We start from the raw sequence: 16,303 nt of genomic DNA, 5'->3' as shown, positions 1-16,303 counted from the left end.
CAAACAATTCTAGTTCTTCACAGCCTTATATCATTGCTTTCAGCTGCATCATGTAAAGTAGCTTCATAAAACAAAACAAACCAAGAAAATACAGACATAAACACTGTAACTTACCAGAACATAAGTTTCCCTGGTGATATGGGCAGGAAAAATCATCCATTTCACAGTACTTGCCATACACCTTGCCTAGCTTGTTTTTGTAGCAGAAACATTTTCCATCTATGCAATTTCCTTGACCACTGCAGATGGGTTGGTCCTGGTGTTGTCTGCACTTCTCTGAGGAAAGTGTGTCTCTGTTAGAGCTACAGTTACTGTCACTGCACTGGGGCTGTTTGCTGTCAGGAGAAGTTTCATCAGCCCACACTCGTTTGTGCCCTGTGCTGTCTCCATACTGGCAGGCACAGCTTTGCTGCACATTGACAATGGCAGTTTCATTGAAACCAATAGGCTTAAGTATAACATATTTTCTTCCTCCACTTGTATGACATCCTTTCATTGTAACCGATACATTGAAAAGTACCTAAGAAGAAATAAAGACAGATTTAACATTATTATTATTTTCTTGCTTACATTTGCTTAAAATTTTTAACACATAAATAAAGCAGAATTTTATATTGTATATGAATGTGCACTAGCTGATAATAGCAAAATACATAGTGGTCACTTGTCAAACATGATATATTAGTAAGGACAGGCATCACAAGTACAGTTGAAATCCTAACAACAGAGGATTGATAAAAGTCTACTTTTCAAGTTAAGAAAGCATAGTTGCAAAAGACAAATTTAATACAAATGGAAATAGAAATATCATCACCATCTTCCTCCTATTATTTAAAGTGTATATTCTTTTATATCACAGAAATGTTCAGGTAAGAATTGAGATTAGATTGAGCAAGACAATATGCAAACAAAACTAGAGACACTCTTCATAAAAAGAATCTATGAATGTCCTGTTGCAGGATTGGACATGCACATATAAATCACACAGGTTTTTGGATGGCCCTGGCTACCCCTACTAAAACACAGAAACAACTCACATGTTAGCAAGTACTTTTCCCAATTCCATGGACCCAGTGCCCGGCTCCAGGCCATGTCATGGCCATCCCCACCATCCTCCAGGTCCTCATCCCAGCAGTGCCCACTACAGCAACAGCCCCCACGGCTTTTTGTAGTCCCGGTACAGGACTCAGGATCATTTTGGTGGTTAGGTGATTGCCATAAAGTTTCCATCAATCACCCTTAAAAGTTTTTGACAGCTCTGAAATGTGTGACACACTAGATATCAATCTTGTATTTTACAATTATTTCTTAGCTTTTTTTTTTTTTTTTTTGACCACTATGCTTCTGACAGGGTATTCTCTCTAAGGTTTTGAATTTTTTCATCTTCCTGTTGTAAAGCAACTTTTTCTCGTCTCCTCACAAAAAAAATGTAAACAGGAGGAAAAAGTGAGACAGCAACACAAGAGAAGCAAGCACCTTTAATCTTTACTACCAAAAAATAAAGATTTCCAAATAAAAAAGGAGAAACCCCGAGAAACTGATTACATATGAGGCTAAAACTACCCGCAAATACTGAGGCCATTCATCTCTCATCACTGTCTCTCCCTCCCGCTGCGCCCCCACACGAGAAGAACCCAGCCCTCGGGGACAATGGTGGCTTTGTGGCAAGTGGGGCTGCGGCTGCCTACACGGACAACAGGAGAAGAATGCTGTGCAGAAACATGCACTTAATGTCATATTGAGGGGGCACACAGGCTTTGTCTCAGCCTTTGCTTTTCTTCTTCTCATTTCTCAAATGTGCCACTACACACATAACCCCTCAGCAGCCCACACTCTCCATGCATTGACATTTCTTCCCTTGAGTTGCATTGCAAAAGTGTGGCTATAGAGAAATTAATTCATACAGCAGGTGCATATCATGGGGGGAGGACAGACTGCAGCTAAGGAATGTGCTTTTTATTCAACACAGAGCCCTGCCAGAAAACATCATCTTCATGTACAAAACAGTACTGGAAGAATAGCAGGGAAATGGGAGGAAAGGGAAAATCATGTCCTGCATATGAGTCGTGAAATTTGATTCTGAACACAGCAGCAGAGAGATTGAACCTGTGGTGACTAAATAATTACAACACCATGACACTTGCTAATAGCCAAAGTTAGTTTTGCACCCTGAAGAGGCCACAGGATTCTTCCAGAATTTAATCCACTTTGTATTTTGGTAAGAAAAGGAAGGAAGAAGGATTAGACAATGAAAGGAATGTGAGAATTAAGGAAAAGCATTTTGTCTGTAAACAAATACTGAAAGAAGGATTTACGGTAAAAATAAATTAATCTCTTAAGGATGGCTCATTTTCAACAGCCGTAGAGGTTTAGGACCACATGCAATCTTTTACAACCAACTGGCTTGGCTTTTATTAAAAAGAAGCAGATATAAATATTTTTCTTTTCATTAAACAGATCAAATTCCAGTCCAGTTTCTTATGACATGCCCAGGGACCAACAGTGGGGAAAAGATGCTTTAAGAATAAAACCAGCAAATCTCCAGTAAACTGTACAAGCTACAATCAGCAGCATGCAGACAAAATTCAGAAGAGCATAAAACACATTCAAATTCACAATAAAATTCACACATTTAATTTGTTTTGCCATTTCTACACACAGACACAAGCTATTTCTCACACTAGCTGAGACATATGTACATGTCAAGCAGGAAAGAACTCCTTGACCCTGCTCTCTAGAAACACAGACTTCTTCCTGGCAAGCGAAAAGAATTACTCCAGTAGTCCAAGCAATTAAATAAATATTTCAAGGCACAGAGAAGTTTTTCTGGGAAGAAAACCACGCTCTTTACCTCAGCCAGACATCTTCCCCTGCATTTTCATGGTGCATGGCACTCTGTTTCATTCAGTAGGTGTCACCAATTCAAATGGGAATAAATGATTTTATTAATTTGATTTATAAAATAAACTAATTATCCACAACCCTGATTGTGCAGGAAGACTAGTAGAGCAAGAAGAGAGAAAGGTGACATCCAGTATAGTCCCAAGGAACACAAATTCCAGTGATTTTTTTCCACTGGGTGATTATCTTTCAACCTCTTTACGTACAGATTTCATCACAATGGATGTGGTGGTTGTGCCCAGTGGAGGACAAAGAAGGAAAGTTTTAATGGACGTTAGCTTTCAGGAAAAGCTTTGAGCCTTAGTTCCATGGGATTAGTGGGAATTAAAATAAGATTCAGGAAAAATAAACCCAGAGAATAATAGAGAGCCTGTGATCATTAATCACATAAATCCATTTTCAGTTTAAGTAAATCCCTAGAAGATTTCACACCATTGAAACCAACCCAAACAGAAAAATAAGTATTCCAGTTCCTTGAAGAATGAGAACTATCAACGTACTTCTTTATTATATTCCACATTTTTACATCCTTCCATGCCAGTTTTTTTACTTCCATCAGGACAGATTGCAGTGATATTGAAATGAAGACCTTGGATCTGGTTATCCACTTGAATTTTCACTTCAGAGATTAGTTTCTGTAACCAGAAAACAAGTTTTAATTGTACTGCATCTCAAAATATAACGTACATTAGTGACTAACACCAAGTATGGCTCCTGTGTCTGACTAAAAATGAAGAAAGCTTGTCTGTGTGAATAAAGGAATGAATTAAAGCTTTGTTTCCTGTGTAGAGACCCAATAACATTCCAAATATACACAACCAGTGAACTGGTAATTCTGATAAAGAGGATTAGGTTTTCCAGATAAAAATGTTTTCAGCTTTGCAAACATGGTTTCAAGACTGCATTTTTCACAATTTGAAAATCAATTTCAACAACCATGTGCAACAAAAACTGCTCAAACAAATTGCTTGAGTCTACACTGACTTTTAGCCACACACCTAAAATACAACAGTAAACATGCATACAACTACTGTTATCCAGCAGAACAGTTTCCTAATTGACTTGACACTTTAAAAACTTCTGATATTTTGCATTTGTCTTAGAAAATTTTTCACTGAACAAACCTTAGGGTAACCTAATGGCTATTGGGATTATTCTCACTGATTTTTCTGGGTCAACTAAGACTATAAAAGCCGCAATTGGCCGATTTTGTAATTAAAAATAATGAAAAAGCAACTACTTTGTAACTTGTATTTACTACATGACCTAAAATCCTGCTTCCTTCAAAGAAGAAATACTTCTTCTTGACCATTTAAAAATTTATTAAAGGTCTGTACAAATTTATGAGCTGAAAATTGCACAGAGGGATTTTTAAAATTCCTGTCATGTTACTATTAAAAAATGAGTTTAGTGGGATATTTTTACTGCTACAAATGGAAACGCAATTATATGAATCTTAACACATGTTTATCTTAGTAGTGACTTTTTGAAAATTAGTGACTCATCCTTGGCTTTTTAGCCAGGGATTTTCAGCCAGGGTTTTCCATAGCTAAGCCTAAGGTTTCCCTGCTTGGAACAAGAGTGAAAGAGGCCCACTGTCCCTGAACATCAACACTAAATTTATTTTCTCATCTAAGTCCTTTTTTTCCTAGAATGCAACACATTCAAGACCTGTTCACCATGTAAAAAGCCCCTAAAACTGTGATGAAAAACTCAAATTGTGAAATCCAGTGAAGGTTAGGATGGGAAGAAAGACAATGTCTAAAAAATGAAAATAAAGCTAAAGCAAACTGGGGGTGGCTGGACCAGGAAAGTCCCATTGAATCTTGTATTGAACAAAGTAATTGCTTCATAAAATTTCATTTCCTCCCCTTGAATGTTTGCCCTGCACAGGGTAAGAATTGTGTTTCAATTTAGGAAGGACAGTGTAAAACTGTCATACAAAAGGACTACAATTTTCAAAATTCTATGCCAGCAACTTCCTGCAAACCTCCATATTCAAAATGAGATCTCTTGACTTTAGAAGAGGAAGTAAAATACCAGTAAGAACTTCTCTGCAATTTGACTACCTCTAAACTCCTCTGCTTTTGAATGTATTTGCCTTTATTGCAGTGTCTCCAACGTGACAGTGAGAAAAGCGTATGCAAAAGCACTCTATGAATTAGGAACAGACATGTGGGCTGGCTCTTCAATATAGAAAATTTGCTGTAAGCAAATTGCTTGATTCTGTGGTTAAGCAAGTAAAATTGATAATTTCAGCCTCCCAAATCTAACCAATTAAGAAAAGAAAAAAAGTGATAAATGTGGATACCTTGCATATACTTTTGTACCTGAGATTTCAACTTTCTGAAATGGAATGTTTGTGTGTAATACTTGCATTCAACCATGCAACCCATCACATTCATTTAGATGCTGCTCTATGGGCTCCCCATGCTCTGGTACCTCAAATGTCTATTTCTTGGCTTCATTATCAAAGCTGTGTACACCCTCTTTTCATCACTAGCAACATGCCTGTTTCACTTTCAAACTGCCATTCTGTGTCAATCATGTGTGGAAAATGACTTTATGGTATTTCCCATACTATTACTTTCTCCTTCCCAAACTATTATGTTCAATTGATGACTCCAGCCAAGAGTTCACAAAGCCATTTCCATTTTTCTCTCCCAAATCCCTATCAAAACTCTTCACTTCCATGCCTAAAACCCCTAAGTCATTACTCTACTTTTTACAGTATAGATACTGCTTTTCACGATATCCACCGTTCTCAAACTATCTCCTTGTAAATTCCCATTTCTTGTTTGTTTTCTAAAAATTATGCTGCAAAACTCTCCAGATATTGCATTGGGCTTTTGCTCTGAATTTATATGGTGCCTAGACAGTGGTGTCTTGTCTGTAACTAAAGATCTGAGTTGCCAAAGTTAAAATAAATAAACCATCTTTTGAAGTGACATTGCAACAGGTACAGAGAACCAAACACAATATTTAGAAGCATCCTTAGAAATTAAGAACCAGTAGCTCTTGGCTTTGAGACCCTGACAGCCTGGGACTTTGAGAGCTATCATAAAAGAGTATCACCTATCCACCTGGACATTAGGAAAAGTACGAAATGTATCCTTGCGGACTTCGGATGGAAGACAAGATCCTGAAATTCCAACTTCAGGCTATAAAAGATGAAAAATGTATAAATATTACATAGAACATGTAACTCTCATCATACCTGATAGGCTTCTACCACCAAATCATTGAGATTTGCTGCTTGGGATTCTATTTGTCTTGCAACAGTACCAGGCAAGAGAGGTAACAGATCCTGTGAAAAAGAAATCATTTCGGCACAGTTTTAATTTTAAGTATAAATATTGTTCCTTCAGAATTGAAAAAAGAAATCAGGTTTCTAACCTACTTTATACCAATGAAACTGGCTTCCTTGAACAGCAAAAATAACATTGATGTTATTGTCAATCAGTTTTTCAGATAGCTGACCAAGAGATGGATGCTCCTGCAAAATAAAATAGGAAAGAGAAGATTCCAGATTAGTAGGAAAAAAATCTTATATTTCATATATGGCACATTACAGATTTCCAAAACCAATCCAATTGTAACTCCTAAATGTACAGAGAATGGTAGACTGACATCAAAACCAGGATGGGGCCATCCTAATAAACAATAAAAAAAAAAAAAAATCATCAGGGCATCAGACAGGCTTATCTGTTGCCAGCTATGTTGATCTGCTGCACAGTGGGAAGACTAACTCTCCAGTACTATTTTGTTGGCTTGAGTCTGATGCTTAAGAAATATGGATACGATGTGGTCCATGGTCCTTCTAGAAGAACAGGGAATGATAGGTGGGCTCTTGTGCAAAAGTCAGGGAGAAAGTAAAGCACAAAGCACTGAGATGAGGTGTGCTTTTGGGAGCAGCAAGGAGGGTAATTAAAAATGTTTGATTCTCAGATGTGTATTTTGGCATCATATGCAGCCACTGGATCAAGTTCTGGCAATGTCAGTATTCTATGCTTATCTCACGACTGACAGCTTTCTCTTCAGCGTGTTCAAGACCTACCTAAGGACTGGTGACTTCAGCCCTCACCATGATGACCTACTACATTTTCTTAACCACACCTATGCTTGAAGAAGATGGCATGAGTTTCACAGCTCTCCTCAGTAATGCATTGTTCTATTTGGTGGAGTACCTATGACAGCATGCGCTGTGCCAATGACCTGCTCTTCTACACTTCTCATTGAGAGATCTGACATGGATTTGAGAACAAGAGCTGTGTTGCTAGCTCTTCACTCAAGATCTGGGGAACTTCAAGGGTGTCTGTGTGGTCCCAATGGGCTTTGTAGACCTAGGTTACATGAGATCCCTTCAGCTCCAGTACTCCAAACCAAACTGTATCTGAAAATCACCACTTATTAACCAACCTTAAGTGAATACTTCCCAAGAAGTAAATTCAACAGTTAAAATTCATTACTAAAAAGAAAGAAGTGACTGGGGCCTTAGCCTGTGATTCCACTTAAAGAGATTTCATCTGGACACCTCCACTTATGTCAGGTACTTCAACCTTTATCCCCCACATACTTTTGTTGTCTTTCTTTTCCTGGTATTTTTCACCATCTACCCCCTATTGTCTTTCTCTTGCACAAACACAGTCTGTTACCCTGGACAATTTCTTTCTCCTCAGATTGTTCCTTATTACTTAAGGGACCCTGCAAGTCAACAGCCCTGCTACCAATAATCTGAATAGCAAGACAACTGAGACAAAGAGAGTCTTATGCAACAGAGCAAAATCCACTTTCTGTCATATTGCACCACTATAAAGAGCCTGTATAATGTACAGAGAGAACAAAAGAGAATCTTGGTGCAGTTTGATATTGGCCAGGGTACATTCCTCTCTTAACATTTCAATGCTTTGGTAAAAGATTTTGTTCCTTAAGGTAACTGACGAAAGGTAGATAACACAGTATCAAACAGGCCTTCTTACAGCTCCAGCTGGAGAGAGTAGCCTACAACAGAGTGCTAAGCCCTCCTTCCTTCTCCATGGCACAGAGCACAGTGGTGGCGCCTCCCCTGTGCTGCACAACCCTACAGGCCATGTGCAATGGGCTGGCAGATCACAGATACACCAAGTGGTCCCAGGACGTGACTGAAGCCAGACGTTCTGCAAACTCCTCCTGCATCACAAATGTGGGAATGACAGGGGTAGTACCAAGAGATCATGAGGTGGTGGCAAAATCAGTCAGTCCTCTTGCTTAGCACATGACACTAGGTCTGTCTGAATTCCAGCAGAATGGCTCTTCAGCAACTCTGCAGCTACTAGCTGAACTCTGGAATCAGAAGTATCAGGAATAGCTTTCCAAGCCTTCATCAAAAAAAAACTTACTCAGATGGAGCTTATGACACCCACAGACATGCAAGGGCTGCAGGGACCAGATCTCCAGACTACCTCTGCTCACAAGGAAGGCTGAACTTCCATAAAAACCAAAACCAAACAAAGCCCAAAGCATCAACAGACCCATACTAGCTTTTTAATTTTAAGCATGTAAAAAGATGACATAAGGTGCCAGAGGTCACTCATGGAGCCCCACTTTGCTTGCTGTGAAAACCTTGCTGTACTTTATGTGTTTTCATCATATCTCTTCTCACTACTGCTCAGGTAAATGTACTTTAATTTTAGATGATCTTTTTTGTTTCAATTGCATCATTCATTTTATTATTTTAACTTACTTGGTTAAGCTGAGAAGATAACTAATACAAATTTTAAGTATTTCAGAAAGGGAGCTAATCAAGCACAGGTCTAATAAAAGAGACGAGATTTCTTTCTTGCCATGCATTTTTTTTGCTGACCCTTCTGTGACTGCTTAGCAGAAGTTAGAAAGAAACATTTAGAAAAATGTCTAAGTGGAAACATTTCTGATATAAAAGCTAAGCTTGTTCAAATAAATAAATCAAAGTCCTCTAAACTGGCACAAGTAAGAAATAAAAATATGCCAAAATACAATCTTCTCATGACTACACAAAGCTAAGAATCAAAGCAGGAAAACAACGTAATTGCAGAAGTCTTTAATTTAGCACAGCCAAACAAAATTGTATTGATATAAAAACCCAAAAATATGTTTCATATTATGTTTTCTAAAAGACTGGCAGACTTTCATGATTTTTCATTTAAGTATCAAATAGTTATTCCAGCCCTCTGATTTCACTCACTCATTTGAAGTTGGATATCTATGAATAAAATAATCACATGTACCATGGATGAGACAAAAAAGCAAGAAACCAGCACACTTTCCCTTACAGACACTATTGTGTTGTCATCAAATCTGCTCCAGAAAATGCAATTCCTAGTGCTAAGTTGATGCCTACTGTTAACATGTAGCATGCAAAACTTAGTACATGTTTAAAAAAAAAGGGGTTAGCAGACAGAAAACACATGGATCTAAATGCTCCACCACAGATCTAAGCATCTTTCAAGGTAATTTCATTTGGGTGGCTAAAAAAACCAATTTCATAAAATATAACAGTAGTAGTCATCATGGAGATTTCATTTTCCATATGAGAAAGTTCTATTATGATTTATCAAACCAGAATGCAGAATATCAGTTAAAACACCTTTTTTTTCAGTCAGCCATCAATCTATCATAGCTGCATAGAAATATATTCATTAATTTTGTCTATATTTTCCATTGGTGAGTTTCTCCAGTTGCAACAGAAATTAATTCCCAAAGTTGGACAGAAAACAAATACAGTTTGCTGGTTTTTGTTGTTTTTTTTTTTCCTGAAACAGACAATATCTTTATTATCAAAGGAATCCTGAACACCAAATAAGATTTGTACCTTTAGCAATTATTTAATAAGCAGAGCAAACGTTCTCTGATTTATAGCATTGCAACAAAGAAAACTAAAAGAAAGAAAAATAGAGGATGTTCTGCTTTGGAAAAGAGAAGTTTCAGGATTATTCGCTCTAAGTAGAATAAACTGAATAGACTGATTAGAATGGGAAAAAAAAAAATCTGACATCTGTGAGGAAATATCCAGGAGGTGACAGAGGGAGTATATGAATGCAAGAACGTCAGATGAACGGAAATCTAAATAGCCTTCCTGTTAGCACACACTGATCTCCCTCCTCCGCTCAGAAAGGTCCCAAACACTCACTGCTTCCCAGAAACCTCCTGTATTTCATGATAACACAACAGCCAGCAGCCTCTTCCTGCTGCTCCACCAGCCTTGTAAATAACAGTTGCCAGGATTACATTTAGGTCTAACCTCACTTACACAAGCCCTCACTGACTTCACTTTCACATTGCTGACTCTGGCTGAACTCAGGATATACACTTTAACTAAGGGCAGCCAGCACTGAGAACAAAACTTCAATGTGCTCTAATTGTACCACAGCTCATACTTCTGCTTTCTGGGGATTACATTGCAATTAAGCAGTGATTCATGTTTCTTAAATAAACAATTCATATTTATTTAAGAAAATACCCAAAGCAGTTGAAAACTATAATTCTTAGGAGAAATTCCTTTCTTCAGTCACTTATGACTACTTTATCTATTACTGAAGAAATACTTTGAAAGCTAAAAAAATCTGTCAAAGGCATCTTACTTTGCTACAGCAGATTTGCTGCAACTTTTTGCAGAGGTTTGTATTACCACACATTGGCTTTCTACTGTGAAATCTGGATGCATTTAATGGTAGTCCATCCATTTGAGGTAACTCATTGCTGTTGTATGCCCTCTGGTTTACTCTTACCAATCTTTCAACCAACACTGTGCATCCTCTGACCATAAACCATAGCCACTACCTTTGTCTTGTGAGCACGACTGTACAACTCCTACATATTATCAGCTTCTACTTGTGCAAAATATCACACCACACACTTCTTACTTATATTTTATACAATATGTGTGTGATTTTTATGAGATGCTAATAAGAACCCACACCAAAACCACAACATATCCTTCTTTGCTGTGTACTGTTTTTTTCAGACTCCAAAATACTTTAGTCCACACAAAAAGAATGTCAATATACCAGGTAACCAATTCTTCATTTCACAACTTGCCTACCTGAAAAAGGATTATTTTAATAACTGAAATAAAAGCAATGCTTTGAGAGCAGTCTAAAAACCTCCTTTAAACGCTTTTGCACTGCCTCTCTGAAGGCAAAATCCATGACATATACCTTACCATACTCGTAGCTTTGATGTACACATTATCTTTCAAATGACAGTTTCCATCATGGGGAATTACAATTCCTGCTAATTTACTATCAAGGGCCAGATGGGAAGTTTGATCTGTCATCACAAGAAGCAGTCGCTTTGCTTCTTTACGCCATCCAATATGGCTCTATAAAGAAAACAAAATTAGGCATAGGAAAGCATTTGCTACCTATTTTCTAAAGTAATCAACACAAAATGAAAAATTAACATAAAAGACCACTTTCAGATGTTACACTGCCTGGCAGCATTGCATTTAGACCAGGCTATTTAAAGCGTTTTGTGTGGAAATAGGCATAATGTACTATATCTGAAAACTACCAATTTCTTTGCTTTTTTCCATTTACCATTTTCTTTGCTTTTTAAAGAGCCATGTCCCACTATACATGTCAGTTATGCTCCATACAGTGGGCTTGATAACAGCTGCCACATTGTGTATGTTACTATTAAGTACAAATGCAAAGCCCATAGTTTGTAAAATCCTCTGGGGTCCTAGGAAGAATTACAACCAGTAAATATGCAATCATCCATATTGATACTTGGCACTGCTCTATTTTTACTTTGATTTATATTCTCATCACTCCATAATTTTCTTTTCCTACACAATTTCCTGGAAAGTGCATTAGTATGCAATCACAAATCAATAAACTAAAGTTTGAAGGCCTTAATGCAATTATAAATTGATAAATTCCTTATTAAGCAGCAAAATGCTACATTTATTCACCATCTTAGGGGATTGATAGCAAAGTGGCAGCCTCAAGGGTGAATTGAATGCCTTTCAGGAATTTGGTGATGTGAAGGATGAAACAGGGTAAGCTTATACCTAAATTGATTTAGATGGCAAATTTTATTTTCAAAACATTTATCTCCGCCATTATAATCAAATTTCTGAGGCACACAGGAAACACATCATATGCTTTTTCATTATTTCCTCTCTTGCTTATTCCATCTACTCTTTCACTGCTTCCATTTTCTCTCCTTATGACACAGAATCTCTACGATTCTCATGTGAAACGTCCATGTACTCAGCCACACTTTGTGATTTACTCTCTGCCTTCCTTTCTTCATGGAGAGGAATTTAGCTCCCTTCTCAGGCTCACTCTCTACTATCTCTGAATGGGGATTAAATATCTCAAGCCAGCAAAAATAACAAGCACAGAGGGGTGTCACGTCTTTTCCAACTTATACTTTAGGCTTCAGTCTCCCTTGGACACTCCTAGACAGCATCCCTCTAAAGAAAGAGTATTTTAAGTTTTATTTGTAAACAGGATTTGTCTTAAATAATTCCAAATTCTCCTCCAGCACTGTAAAAACCTCTTCTCCTAAGACTGCATCATTTGACTTTGTCACCTTGAGACTTGTTTAGCTTTAGGTAATGCTGTAAGGAGCAGGGAGTTGGACTCAATGATCCTTATGGGTCCCTTCTGACTGGAGATGTTCTGTGATTCTATGAATCCTACCTATGTATGTCACAGCAATCTAAATTTTAAAGTAGCTCCATGCCCTAATTTGCTACCTCTTGAAACTATGATGTATTGATTAAAGCAAGATGGATCAAATTATAAGGGTCTATTGTAGGCAAAATGAGTGTACATTAATGTAATTTATAGCTCATGATGGTCATTATGAATTGCACATTCTTACCATCCATTTTAGTTCACAATTCACTTAGCAGCAAAGCCTCCACATTCTCATTAATGTTTCCATTCTATTGTTCTTGGAAGCATATATTATTCTAGAACTCACATGTCATAAGTGTGGAATGTGTCCAGTGAGAAACACTGAATTTTTAGGAATTTTTCCAAAGTTCCAGAATAATTTTTTGTAACAGCTTAAATCACAGTGTTTATGAAGCGTGGTTTTTACTTACCTGCTCATCAAAACTGAAAATAAAATTGGACCAAACTATCCATTTGTAGCATAGTTTGGATTACTTTTTGTTCTTGAGATATTGTACTGTGCAGAAAAATAGTGTGAAGATGGACAAGATAAAACAATTGTCCTGACATCATTCTAACAGATGAGAAACATGCCAAGCCTGTGATTTGAATGGGAGTTGAATATTTTATAGAGCATTACCAAGCCCACGAATCAGCCAAATTTCAAAATTTGTACTGCATTAATATGCATAAGAAGAAAAACAACAACCAAAAATAGCTCTTTAGAGCAAAACAAACTCTCTTTATCTAATATGCTTACAGGTTGAGACTTATCAATGCATATCTTTTCTATCCTTTTCTGCACAGGAGAGACTGTGATGACATTTTATCAATAGACAAACGTTAACTTTTAGTTGATTTGTACTGTTTTAAAATTTGAAATTTTTAAAAGCTGAGAACATAGAAGTTCTTCTGTTTTCCTTATTACACAAGCAGTTAAGTAAAACATCTTCAATTTTCAAGTTCTTAAGGAGAAGAAATGTCAAATGGTATGTCTTCCTTGAGGAACACAAGCAGTGCTTTAATGATTTTTGAAACTAATTATGTAATTGATTGAAATTATTGCATGTGTCTGTTGAAACAAGAAGCAGTTGCTTTCATCATCCATCCTATGTTGGTTAGGCTGGTTAAAGCCAGAAATTGAATATCCATAACCAGTACTGAAACACGTTCCCTCATGCTCTCCTTTTTCAGTTTCAATTGGAAATTTTTACTTAAGGGGGAAATAATGGAAAGGAAGAAAAAATTTTAGCATTATCAGGCATAGTACTGGCATTTTGAATTCAGGAACACTGACCACCAGTTCATCTCTCTCTCTCTCTCTCTCTGTATATATATAGTGCCTGAATTACTATTTCTTTATTCTTTTGTAAATAAGCTCCTTCCTTACCTGGCACACAGCTGCTTGGAGCATCGCATCGAAACCCCCTTCAGGTGTATCAATATTCCCAGATATTTTTTGTTTATTCACTGCATTTCTGAATTCTGCTATATTGTCAGTCAGGGATAGCACATGAATATAACCATGAGGAGGCATACAGTCTAAATTGTAATCACTGTACAAAAACAAAACAAATAAAAAGCCTTATTTTTCCTTTGAAGGAGATGAAAACATTGAATCCCCATTAACCCATAAAATCCTGATATTAATGAAGATGTAGGTAGCACAGAATAAGAAACACTTAGAGAAAAAAAGAGCAAGTCCATGTGAAATTAAGTTTAGTGGGAAGTAACCCTAACCTTTTTGTTGTTATAATTAACTACAAAAAATTTATATTATTTCGTATTTTATGGAATTGTGCATATAATAACTTAGTTAATATGCTAACAGTGTTTCATACAGAACAAAAAATGCTACAAGAGGGATGGTATGATTTCAGGGAGTATATAAAACCTTTTGAAATATCGACAACATGGTACCACTTTGCTTTTTATTATCCTGAGAAAGGACTATCATACTGTATCAGTAAGATCTTTTAATAGGTTGCTACACAGGCTATTGAACTATAACAAAATCTAAATTCCTATATCTACTAGTGTTACATAACAGTACACAAAATTAATACTGAAATTAATAATAATTACCTCATCAAATAGATGAGAAAATCCATTTTCAGTAACATCATAGCAAATGATACTTTCTCAAATTATGCATAAGGGAGAAAGTCTGATTTTTATCGTAGGTAAGCTAGTGTAGCAATCATTGACCTGGCACCTATTCACAACTGTGATTGATGGCAGAAGTTGAAGTGCTCATCCATTTCAGAGATGCTGAGCAGCTTCCAACTCTTAATTTCTACTGCATCCAGACTGTAACCTGCTCTTCTTCAAATCAAGGTACAGTTAAAGAAGACAAACTGGCATTGAAAGGATTAATACCTCTGCAGATGTCTCCTCTTAGGAGACACTGTGATCTAGAAATGCTAATCAATATCCACTCACTATATATAGATGGTCTAGATGACTGCTTTATCCATAGATAGTCACATCTCTAGAAGGAATTCCACTGCTAGGAACCAATTCAAAACCCACTGAAATCACAGAGGGTACATAGGGAGACTTCACAGAACTTTGGATCATGTCTTTCCAGGAAAGGCAAGCAAGGAAGTATGAAGAATTAATATTCACTTTTCCAACTACTATCATTTATACAGCTCTGAATTTGTTGTGTATAATTTTGCTCTCCGGGGGTTTTGGAAGTGATCCCTCACTTTATATTAGTGTTGAACCCAAGGTATATAAGGCATGGCATGAATAAAGAAATGCAGGCCAGAACATCTTTTGTATTTAAAAGAGCAGCTCCTTCACATTAGAACTGTAGAAGGAGATCAGAGAATCGCTTATGTTCATTAAATGTGCTCAAAGAAACCACATCACGTTGACAAAAGTAGAATTGTCATGAGAGAGTTAATGAATACATGACCATACACTAGAAAGTACCTAGGTCAGAAACTTAAAGCTTTGTGATGAATTTAGGTAACATATCCAAAATAAGGTAAACCATAACAGTTGAATTTAAAATGAAATACAAAACATAACCAAAGCAGCACGGGTTTTGGCTTGTTTTGCTAAAGAAAATACAGCACATTTTTTCTGATACAGAAACAGTTTTTCTGAAATCATTTACCAGGTATTTCAGAAGTAATCACTGTTAAACAATTTTCAGCATTTTCTTAGGAACTTTGTCAAAGAACCACAAAAAAAGGAAACAAAGATAAATTCTGAAGAATTTTAAAAATAAATATGTATAATGCATATTTCTGTCATTAAATACACATCTCTGTGCTACAATAAATGTAAAAAGACCACATACCTGCACTGGTTATGGATTCTACCTGGATGAATGCTAATATAGGGTGACACAGTTTTATCCACATAGGATCCAAATCCAAGTCGAAAATCAAGAGAAATATTCTCCATCTTTTTAGATAAAGCAAATCCAACGGAATTTAACTTTTCTATATTGTTGTGCATAGAGGCTGAGACATCAACTAAATAGTAAAGATCCACAGGGTATTTCTCTAAAGGACGAACTTTTAACATAAAGTTTGCTTCACTTCCTGATTAAAAAAAGAAACAAATCCGTTTGTTTACTATTTTTGAATGGACATGCATAAAAATACATTAATTTTTGTAGCAAACTCAGCACAAAGTTGTTTGTGTCAGCAAAGAGAAAAACAAACAAACAAGAAAACCTCCTAAGAGTAAATGAAACCTCCAAGAAGCACTCAAAAATAAGCCATAAAAGGCTGTTT

General features: G+C 36.6%; 1 protein-coding gene across 9 annotated transcripts in view; it reads right to left on the bottom strand.

The window, feature by feature from the left end:
- ITGB8 (integrin subunit beta 8) overlaps nucleotides 1–16,303 on the bottom strand; it is a 48,374-nt gene that overhangs the window by 11,805 nt on the left and 20,266 nt on the right. For 7 of the 9 annotated variants that reach the window (XR_009486221.1, XR_009486226.1, XM_059844435.1 and 4 more), the window contains 7 exons: nucleotides 15,862–16,108; nucleotides 13,939–14,104; nucleotides 11,081–11,239; nucleotides 6,302–6,397; nucleotides 6,119–6,208; nucleotides 3,402–3,536; nucleotides 115–520 (listed from right to left, as the gene is read on the bottom strand). Coding sequence is in view for 7 of the 9 variants with exons in the window: in XM_059844435.1 (XP_059700418.1) it covers nucleotides 115–520; nucleotides 3,402–3,536; nucleotides 6,119–6,208; nucleotides 6,302–6,397; nucleotides 11,081–11,239; nucleotides 13,939–14,104; nucleotides 15,862–16,108 (1,299 nt within the window). In the remaining 2 variants the exon portion in view is untranslated. The remainder of the gene's footprint in view (nucleotides 1–114; nucleotides 521–3,401; nucleotides 3,537–6,118; nucleotides 6,209–6,301; nucleotides 6,398–11,080; nucleotides 11,240–13,938; nucleotides 14,105–15,861; nucleotides 16,109–16,303) is intronic. The other 2 variants (XM_059844456.1, XM_059844465.1) reach the window with 2 other exon arrangements.

This window comes from Haemorhous mexicanus, chromosome 1 (genome assembly GCF_027477595.1).
Source record: "Haemorhous mexicanus isolate bHaeMex1 chromosome 1, bHaeMex1.pri, whole genome shotgun sequence".
NCBI lineage: Eukaryota > Metazoa > Chordata > Aves > Passeriformes > Fringillidae > Haemorhous > Haemorhous mexicanus.
This window is presented reverse-complemented; position numbering and strand designations above follow the sequence as displayed.